Source organism: Eleginops maclovinus, chromosome 8 (genome assembly GCF_036324505.1).
Source record: "Eleginops maclovinus isolate JMC-PN-2008 ecotype Puerto Natales chromosome 8, JC_Emac_rtc_rv5, whole genome shotgun sequence".
Classification (NCBI taxonomy): Eukaryota; Metazoa; Chordata; class Actinopteri; order Perciformes; family Eleginopidae; genus Eleginops; species Eleginops maclovinus.
This window is the reverse complement of record NC_086356.1, coordinates 20,495,643-20,506,288: the sequence shown is the minus strand read 5'-3', so window position 1 is coordinate 20,506,288 and position 10,646 is coordinate 20,495,643. Positions and strand designations below refer to the sequence as shown.

At 39.6% G+C, this 10,646-nt stretch overlaps 1 protein-coding gene across 2 annotated transcripts; it reads right to left on the bottom strand.

Annotated features, from left to right (window-relative positions):
- Positions 1-355: 355 nt before the first annotated feature.
- On the bottom strand, positions 356-9,832 carry uap1l1 (UDP-N-acetylglucosamine pyrophosphorylase 1, like 1). Of its 2 annotated transcripts, XM_063889338.1 has the most exons (10): positions 9,649-9,831; positions 9,230-9,533; positions 7,711-7,915; positions 6,242-6,417; positions 5,978-6,150; positions 4,527-4,720; positions 2,412-2,552; positions 2,103-2,285; positions 1,137-1,203; positions 356-936 (listed from the first exon to the last, which is right to left on the bottom strand). In XM_063889338.1, exons 2-10 carry the CDS (start codon positions 9,507-9,509, stop codon positions 853-855), a joined length of 1,503 nt encoding a protein of 500 aa, XP_063745408.1. In that variant the 5' UTR covers positions 9,510-9,533; positions 9,649-9,831; the 3' UTR covers positions 356-852. The 2 variants fall into 2 exon arrangements, with proteins under 2 accessions (XP_063745408.1, XP_063745407.1); XM_063889337.1 differs by having other exon boundaries at positions 9,230-9,832.
- Between the last annotated feature and the right edge of the window lie 814 nt (positions 9,833-10,646).

The following is a 10,646-nucleotide window of genomic DNA, read 5'->3' as shown; positions in this document are numbered from 1 at the left end:
TTCAGTCGCAGCTGTGATTGGCTAGAGACGGTCACGAGACAGTCCAGGATAGGGTGGCCGGAGGGACAGAAAGCTAGGAGTGCGCATGATGAGCAGCCTCCTGCAGCCTCTCACACTGTGTACAGAACACATTTACAGCCTGTGTGGCCTACTGTGTTCTTGGTGAGCTCAAGCATGAAAGCACACTGGTAAGCGGGAATAGTGAGAATAAATGGTTGATGGATAAAACACAACAGATACAACTATTATTATCTGAATATTGGATGTATTATGAAGCTGCTTCTAAACGTATTATCCTCCACTATCCTCTAAGGAGGCAACATATCTTTACACACTTCAAAGCTGATACGGTGCATTATTTTGCATTACTTTCATTTTATTTCATAATGAAATTGTTGATTTTCTCGCTATTGTGACTCAGCATACAGTAACTGTGCAATCATTACAACAACAACAACAACAACAACTCCATCATTACAGTAACAACTCTCTCAAAACTGTTTTCATTCGTATCCTGAAACAGTTTGAAAATCAACTTTGGTCCTTGAAATACTTATTGAAGAGATATAGGATGTATTATTTCGAAAATACTTTTAGAAACATGTCAAACAAAAATTCATTGCTGGTCCCTTATTTTGTCCTATTTGTTTCAAATCATGATATGTAGCTGTTCCAAAACAAAGAGAGAATGACATGACATACATGACAGCTTGATTTCACATACAGTTCAAAAATGTATTCAAACTATTGTGCATTCCTGGGCTGTATCCATCCACAGCTATCTTCTCCATCCTTTGGTCCAGCTCACTGATCTCTGCTCCTGTCACACAGTTCTTTATTTTCCCCGGGATGTTACTGAGCCTGCAGCTCTTTGGCCTTTTCTTCATCCAGAATGAGCGGAGTTTGCAGTGTCCTCCCTTTCAGCATCTCCAGGCCCTGAGGGCGGAGGGAGACGGAGGGTAAACCACACCACTGTATTCAGACTTAACACTGAGGGGGACAGCACAACGCACAAACTACCACTTATTTCAAATGTAAAACAATTTTTCAAGGAAATCATCTCTTGTAACGGCAGCTTAACTCTCTTCCACATGTTTCATGTTTTCAGGGAGCTGTGGGCAGGTTCATGTTCTCACCTCTCCAAAGTAGGAGACAAGCGGTGAGATCTCACACTGCACTGGAGCACTGTCCCCTGCTGATGCACTATGGGAAAAAAACATGTTTAGGATGCATGGATGGATACAGCTTTTCCCAGTTTATCTAGATCTATATTATCAAGCACATATGCACATAGCACTTAACAACTTTACATTTATTTAATTGAGTTTAGGATTTGTGTGCTTCATTTCTTAGAGGTATGTGATCTCTTCAAAGCCCGTTACAGCAATAACATATCATTTCCTGTGAAACTAAACAGCACACTGCATACATTCAGTTGCTTATCTTTATTTTAAACTACCCAAAGATTTGTAATCCAACTAAATCCTTCACTTATGAAACTGTATTTCTTAGTTAAAGCCACAATGTGTAAAATGACACCATGACCAGATGACCACTAAGTTAGGAATCAGATCGGGGGGTGGACGACGAGGGGAAAATTAACAAATTAGACTTCAGTTTTTTGGATGAACAAACGTTTTGACCGGTTTCCCATGCCACTGAATCTACATCCTAGTGATCTTGTCATCACATGTAGCTTTCTATGAAGGCATGGCTTTATTGTTGGTCCTAAAGCACATTTGATTGAAGAAAATGCATAAATATGTGCTTGATAGTAAAAGTGTAACAAATAAATGCATGCAAATCTTTATGCTAAGCTAAGCTAAGCGTCTTCCGGCTCCACCTTTATATTTAGTGTACAGACCTCAGAATCTATCTTCAATCTACTAGCTGGCCTAAAATGTCTAATAATCTATAGTATATAGTATCTATCTCTACTATAGAGATCTACTATCAATGTACTCCACTATCTCAGAGTAGACATATTGTCATCTTTCATTTTATTTTCTACCCCTTAGCTTTTCCTGCTAGGCAAGTGAAATGCCTGCTGTAAAGGAAGGTGTAACTATGGTTAGAGTTAAAGTGCAGGGTGCATCATGAACCTGGCTGCAGGAAGGGTGTTCCCATGCTCATCACACAGAGCGGCTCCTGCAGCGGTGGCCCAGCGGCAGTGCTGAGTCAGCAGAGAGTTCCGGGCCGTGGTGGGGGTGTCTGTAGCGGCTCCGTCTGCGTTCTTCAGAGGGGAAAACTCATCCTCCCTCACAACCTCAAACGCAACAAAGTTCCTTCCAAAAGATAGACAGAATATATTTAAAATGGACTGTACAGACACTGTTTTATGATTTAATGCTACTTCATGAAGAGAGAGATGATAACAGCTAAAGACCAAATATAGTAGATAAAAAAATTACCTTGAGAATGGAAAGACGTCAAACACAAATTTCTCCATCTTTATGCCATTAGGTTTGGTGGGTTTGACCTGGTTGCCACATGAGTCCACATAGGGCACTTTCTTCAATGCGACATGCTGTTTCAGTTGGCCTTCAAATGTCCTGTCGGATGAAAGAACCTTAGTAAGTGAAGAGCATTTACTTTATAGGATGTAACAACAGGGTTTATATCGGAAGTCAGGAATTCACACAAAAAAATCTAGTTGTTAACTTTTAGTTTTTTGTCATTTATAAATAGAGGACAAACGTTTAAATGAAGAGCTAACTTTGGTCTGGCAGAGCTGCTACAGGTGGGGGCTCAGAGATTCACTCAAACCTTCAGGAGTAATCTGCTGGGGAGCATGGATAACCACAATATTTTTTACAGTGGCCAGCTGTTAAAGTGTAATTCCAAAGTTGAGTTGTAAAAATATTTATCTTTAGAGGAATCATTTGGACGAACATACAGACTTTCATTACAACGTGGGGTATTACACATTTTGTATGGAAGTAAAAAAACAACAAAATTAATTTAATTGTTTGGGTAATAAACACAGCTGCTTGGGAGAGAAGCAAACAGCGTTCGACTGTCATTCATTACAACCCTGAGTGTCACTGTGTCCCAGTGGCCTGACTTTTTCATTGCCATATCTATACTGTAGCTACTGTGCATATGACATAAAGGCTTGAATCTCGAATCCTTTAATCCGTAGTGAAAGAAACTTTGGGCACAAAAAAAAAAAAAGAGTACTGTAACTGCTCAGTGGAATCTGAGGGATGATTAATGAAATAAAATATCACCACTGTATTCCCCAGAGAAGAAGGTGTTAGCTCATGGAGTCAGAAACCTTTTTACGGTGCATATTGAACCAATCAGAACTGTGAACTGAAGCTTTGCTACTTTACACATTTTAAAAAAAACCTAAATATGTCCAGTAATCCACTTTCTAGAAAAATCTCACATTCAAATGTATAATTTGAGTCACATTTGCATGTCACCACATCAATCAGGACACATCATCAGGTGGAGCCAAATTGTTCTGCTGCTGGACACAAAATAGTAAAAACCTGAACAGTATGTGGGAACAATTCTGTGGCTGCAAACCCTGTGCTGAAGACATGTGACCCTGGGGGCATTACATTTGGATTCATCATGGCAGGCAGGGGTCGGTGAGATAAACACAATATTTATTTTGGAAATAACAGCTGACAGAGGCACTACACATATTTACAGCCCTTCTTTATTTAGCTTGTTATTTTTTGCTTTTTTATTTGCTAAGGTGTACCTCAAAGTGTATTTAGTGAATATTTAAGGCAGCAGGGATAGAGTCTAAATACATTCAGTGTGGTAACAAAGGAAAAAGCCAGTGCAGTGAGGCTTGTTTATCTGCTGACTGAGTGGAGCTCTATGGCCGGAGAACACACCTAGATCAGCTCGACACAGAGCTGTTAGTAGATGCATTCACTGCCGGTTTGGTACGGTCTGTGATTTGTTGACAATATAATGAAAATACAGAATAGTCCAAACTTTTAAGTCAGCATGGCAGACCAATGTTCAGACTGTACCGTGTGTGTAAGTTCAACTTTGAGGTACTTGTACTTCACCTGAGTATTTTTTATTACTATAAGATAAGCAACCTAGCAGTATAGCAAGTAATTTAAATTATCCCCACCTTTATATTAATCCATTAATAATAATTATTATAATACAAACATGTTATAGTTTTAAATCTGATATAGACCATACTGGAAAATTAGTACTTTTAGTACTTAAAGTATATTTTGATACCAATACATTTGTACTTTTACTTAAGTACCATTTGCTGAATGCAGGACTTGTAACAGAGTATGTTTTCAATGTAGTATTGCTAGTTTTACATAACACATCTGAGTGCTGCTTGGACCTCTGGCATTCAGTTATATTCTTCGGCCAAAAGTGGCCATGAGTTGACTTTTGAATATAAAGATGACCCTAGTATGTATTAGCGTATTCATTTCAATGTTGTATGTCAATTTGTCGTTGTTTCTCATTTAAATCAGTGGGATTTCTCCCCCCCCCCACACTGTGCTCCTCTCAACGTGTCACAGTAAACTTACTCTGCTACGTCCTGCAGGAAGGCCCTGGTGAAGAAGTGATTGCAAATGTTTCCAGCGTTGTACACCAGCTCTCCCCCAGCGCCTCGCAGCTCTGCTGTCTCCTGCTGGATCTCGCTGTACTCCACCACCTGGGAGACCCCCCGCACCCTGCAGACCACCCCCACTGCCTCCGCAGGGCACGCCTTCTCCACCACCTGACAGCATAGAGGTACAGACTGGGATTGGTATGTGTCTGAATGCTGGTGGGAGGTTCTTATTCCAAGTGTGAGTAGAGTGGTGCAGGAATGAGTCCTTAAACTACAAATGAGTTAGCATTTCATCATTTAGTTTCTGAAAATGAGCCTGAAATAAGAATAATACATTTTATTTATATAGTTTATATTATAAGGTCTTTCATTAACACAAATGAGAGTTTTCATGTTTTGTCCTAAAACATAAAATACTTCATAAATACCCCACTACTGAATGTCTGAAGCTCATACGTATGTGTCTAGGAGGCTTATTTAGTCACCCTAAAAAGTGTCTCAATGAGAATACTAAATGTCATCATGGTAAACATTTGCTACTTTAGCTTAACAGTGGAGACGTGAATGTGACCGTTATGTCGTCCGCTTACAAACTAACATTTAATCTTTACTTCTGGTGATTTCATTAATGCTTAGTAATCCTAACATGGTTTAAACATGTGATTATCATAACTTGCGTTTGTCACAGAGCTTATTTTCTGCATATTACAAAATCCAAAAATACGTCATCACTCTTTAGACCCAAGATGCATGGTGGACTTATAGACATCAAATCACTCAGAATACATCTGACATTATCAGATGTATCTAAGCCATGTGTACAAAAACTCTGTATATTTGGTCTGTTTCTGTATTATTATCATACTGACAGTGATGAGAGTGAGGAGCATGTGCCGTTTGCGTTAATGAAATTACGCAACTCTAGCATTTTGCGATCAAATTGATTATGGGCTGTAGCATCATCTGATCCAAATCATAATTATTTGTATCACTTGGATTCTGATGGTGGATTCTTTTTATGGCTGCTCTAGTCAGTCAGTGCCTAGCCAGCGCCTGTACAGTTCACGCTGTAAAATCATGTAGTAATCTCTTTGTTCAAACAAGAACAATTGTTCCTATATTTTCTCAAAGTTAATGTTTTCTTCAACATGACATTACCTATAAATGTATATTCCTTTGCTAAATAAATTGATATTATGCTCATGTTGTGTTTTAAGTACAGTGCTGGAGTCAGGACATGGTTAGCTTAGCTTAGCAGGAAACAGCGCCACAAATGAAAAAAGTCTACCAAAATCCTCTAAAGCTTTTAGTTTTGAACAGATGTGTATAAACTATACACAGAGAAAAGAACACCTCCCTGCTCCAGTTTCATATAAAAAGACCTTAGACTGGACTCTTTATATCTAACGTTGGTTCGTACTCTACCTTGGCTCCGCAGTCAGCCCCTTTGCTCACACAGAACCCAACGAACACAGGGTCGGCCATTTTCACCAGGATGTTGTCTACACAGTAGACGTGCAGGTACTCCACTCCCCTCTTTTTCATGTCTTCCAGAACCTTGTTGTCCACCAGCGCCTGGTACAGACCTCCATTCCCATCTGACACAGAAACATGGCGCATTGCCTCAAACTGTGCTGAACACACAGGATGAGCGGAGTCAGAGTGATGTTAGAGTGGATCTTCTCCTACCTGGGGCCATGGCTATCTTTCCTTTCCCCTGCAAGATGACCTTTCCATCGAAGGTCACTGCTGGGATCATCCTCTGCTCAAACATAACAATGTCTGAGGGCTCCAAACCAAAGTAGTGGTTCTCCTTGAAGAACTTCTCAGTGGGAGCCAGAGTGAACTCACTGGTCATGATGTACCTGAAGAATTGCAATAGTACAGAGCTTTACAATTTTCAGTCTTATTGTTGGTCGGCTTCCCTGCCATACACATTTAGAAAAAAGTCTGTCTAATTTGTCAAATGTAGACTTAGGGCTGTAAACAGGCAACTCTTTCATAAGTCTTAATGCGGCCTAACAGACAGGGGGAGTGTTGCCCATCAGTCCAGATCCTTACTGAGGATTGGAATAATGCTCTTGTAGTTTGTGTCGTATAACTTTTTTTAACAAGGAGGGAATTTGTATACCAAGATATTTAATTACATCTTTAGGCCATTTAAACCCACTCTGAAGTTTGACCATTTGTGAAATCCCTCCCCCTCAATCCATAGCCACTGTTTTATCTACATTGATTTTATAGCCCGAGAAATATCTAAAGGTTAAGATCAGGTCCTTTAAGAATGGGATTGTTGTTGGCGGCTCCAATAGGTATAAGAGCACTTTGCTTTCATATAAGGTCAGCTTATGTTCATCTTCATCATCTCTGACTAACTGTGCCAGTGGTTCAATGCTGAGATCAAATGACAGAGGTGATAAAGAGCAGCCGGCATCCACGTTCTAGTGCAAATCGGTCAGATACATACCTGTGGGTTAGAGGATTACATTTCTAATATATATATATATTTAGGTTACTGTTGGTGACTCTTCTTATTTTAAAACGTCTCAACGTTAATCATAAAGTTAAAAACAGTCCTGTCTTCATCAGTGAACATTATGTGAAGTTTCTATAATCAATCTTTCTGTATCGACAACAGATCCCATGACTACTTGTTTGTGCAAGCTGTCGCTTGCAGCAGCAAACACACCAATAAAAGTATGACTTCCTGCCCATCATCAAACAGCAGGAAGCAGAGTTGGAAGAAATACTCACAAATTAGGTAATTATATTGGGCACCAGAGTGTAGGAATACTCTGTCACAGTAAAAGTCCTGCATTCTAAATGTTCCTCCAGTGAAAGTAGAAAGTACTCTCATCAAAATGTACTTAAAGTAGCGACAGTAAAAGTAGTCATTGTTTGATCCGTCCATTTCAGAATAATATCTCTGATATGTTTTATAATTATTGATCATTAAAGTGTTCTCAGAGCTGGTAAAGGTGCAGCTAGTTTTAATGGCTTTGTATACTGCAGGGTAGCTGCTGGATTTACTGCAGGTGAACTAAAGTCTGATTTAAGGGTTGATTATACAGTACTTGAGTAAATTTCCTAGTTACACTACTGGCAGTAAAACACTTCGCAGAAAGCTGACATACAGTAGAGCTAACATATGATCTTACCATGGCACGGTGGATTTTGAGCCGTACTTCCTGTCAGTCAGCTGCTGGATCTTGTGAATGCGCTCTGCCTGGATCTGATACAAGGTTTTGCTGCTTGGTAGCCCAACATTATACATCCCTTTGGGGTACTGAACATTGAGGCGGGTCCCCTGACCCCCGGCCAGCAGCAGGACTCCAACTCGATTCTGTGAGATTTGCAACAGCCCTGTTGAAATAAAGCAGGCCTTTAAATGTTAAAACTGCACACCGTAGCACACTTCTGTCATATGGTATCATAAAGAGAAAGCCAATCCATCAGAGTGAACATTATGTCTGTGTTCCTGATCATTAGGAACATTGATCTCTAAACATAAATGATTTGAATGTCCTGCACTGAACTGCTGCTTAGTGAGAGCACAATGTTCAGAACAATAACTGCAGATACAGTATAATACAAAAGTTAAAGTACAGAACTTTAGCAAAATGTGAAAGTACATGAAAAGTATATTATGTGTATTATATCATCAGATTAATAATACTGAAGCAACAATGTGTAAGCACAGTGGTGGAAAGTAACTAAGTACAATTACTCAACTATTGTAATAAATTCCTATTTTGACATTTGTACTTTACTTGAGTATTTCCATTTAATGCTACTTTATACTTCTACTCTTCTACATTTCAAAGGCAAATATCATACGTTTTACTAAAATACATGTATGTTTACACTCAAAGTTACTAGTTACTTACACCTACTGATACAGTATAATGCAGTACTGTACACACAGTATTTCTAGTGACTAAATATGGTCCTCATTGACAAATTACAGCACTGAAATGCTCTTAATTTGTATAAAAGCAGGATAACATAATAACCAAAATAATATAAAACTGTGTAAAGATCCATTCTGCGTAGAGAGTTCTTTCACTGTTGATACTTGAAGTACACTTAGCTGATAATACCTCTGTACTTTATATTATTCTGAAATAAGTCCTTGTGCAGAATGAGTACTTTTAAAGTTTTTAAGTAAATCAGAATCTGAATACCTTTATTCGTCCCACAGAGGGGAAGTTTACATTGTTACAGCAACAGCGAGGATAGAGGCAAACCAGTAAAATAAAACTCTATTAGAGGGCAGGTACCAACAATTGTATTTTCAGGCTAATACTTCTGTACTTTTACTTAACATCTTGTAATCAGGGCTTTTGTATGTGTAGTTTAGTATTTTAGGAACATAATATTTGAACTTTTACTGAAGTAAAGGATGCGAGTACTTCTTCCAACACTGTAAGCACAGTGTTGCTGTTGTAGCTGTTTGAGGTGGAGCTATTTCAACTTCTGTATAAACAGGCAGTTTGGTTTAGTCTAGTTTCTGCTCACCCCGGTGCAGTGATAATAAAGTGCTTTATGGGGATACTGCAGCTGGATATGTGAATTAGTGATCAGAACCTCAGTAATTTGACACCATCTTCCTCTTCTTACTTCGCTCACTTCTCAAAGTATTCCCTACAGTTCAAGACATGAACAGGTTTCAGTCACCTTCATGTTCCCACTCTGTCAGAGCCTTAGAGTCGCTCTTCCTCACGCTGCCGATGCTCGCCGGGGGGACAGGCTCTAGGTGCTGGTCCAGGCTGCCGGACGGGGCGGCTGCAGCCCGGGCAGCACCCTCACAGTGCTCCCGGAGCCGCGTCATGTCTAGCTGGGACAGATCCTGGAGGAAAGCGTCCCTCTCAAGATCACTCAGCTCCGGCCAGAACTGCAGTATGTGAGCCTGCCCCGCTCCCTCTAAACTCTGCTTCAATTGCTCCAGAGAATGCATTGTGTCTCTCGGTACCGAAGCAAACTGTGATGTAAGAAAGTAAAACACTCGCAGTAAGAAATAAGAACACTCAGATCAACTTCCTCCTGTCAGCAGGATGTGACAGAACTCCCGAACAACTCGTGACTGCAGAGCTAACCTGGAGGCTCTTTGTGCTGCAGGTTTAGCAGGAAACAGCACTGTGCTAACCGAGCTGTGGATACTTCCTCTCCGTCAGCAAGAAGACACGGGACCAGGGAAGCTGTGCTGACTCAGCGTCTGCCTGGCTCTCTGTACCGACTACTGCTCCCCGCCTACCGTTAGTCTAACAGTAGAGGCCGAGCACATTCCTCCGTATACTACATAGTCAATGAGCCAGGCTGCCCAGGGACTGTCTGCAAATTGCAAACATGTGTCGGTTTGATGTGGACAGCTGGAAATGCATCGTCTCAAAGCTCAAAGCAAGGCTGTTCACCTGAGAGCTCATGACTTTGTAGCAGTGGTGGAAAGTAACTAAGTACATTTACTCAAGTACTGTGCTAAGGTACACATTTGAGTCATGCTTCTGAGTTTATACTTGTACTCTACTACATTTATTTTACAGATTTATTTGCTAGTTACTTTATACAACTCTGATTTTGATACACAACACGAAGGAAGAACTTTTAACATGTGATTATTTGGTATAAATCAGGTCGCAAGTATTTAAAAAGAGTTCCAGTTTCTTAAATGTCAAGATTAGCCGATTATGGTTTAAAATATGGAATATGAGGTTTATTTTGTTGCAATTAGTACTTTTACTCCTAACACTTTAAGTACATTTTCCCAATTGTACTTAAATACATTTTGATTACAAGTACTACTCTTGATGAAGTACTTTGACTTGAAATGTAATATTTTTACAGTGCGGTAGTAGTACTTTTACTCAAGTAAATATGACATTTCTTCCACCACTGCTGCGTATAGATACGTGGTTCTGACCAGACGGCAACAAAGCTATAAACATGATTTTGTATGAAGTATCTCAGCAGTGTAAATGAGTATACAGCAGTACAATGCAACAAACACATTAATGCAATAGTATAAATATATGCATAAACAGTATGTATGGAGAGGGATATATATATATATATATATATATATATATATATATAGATA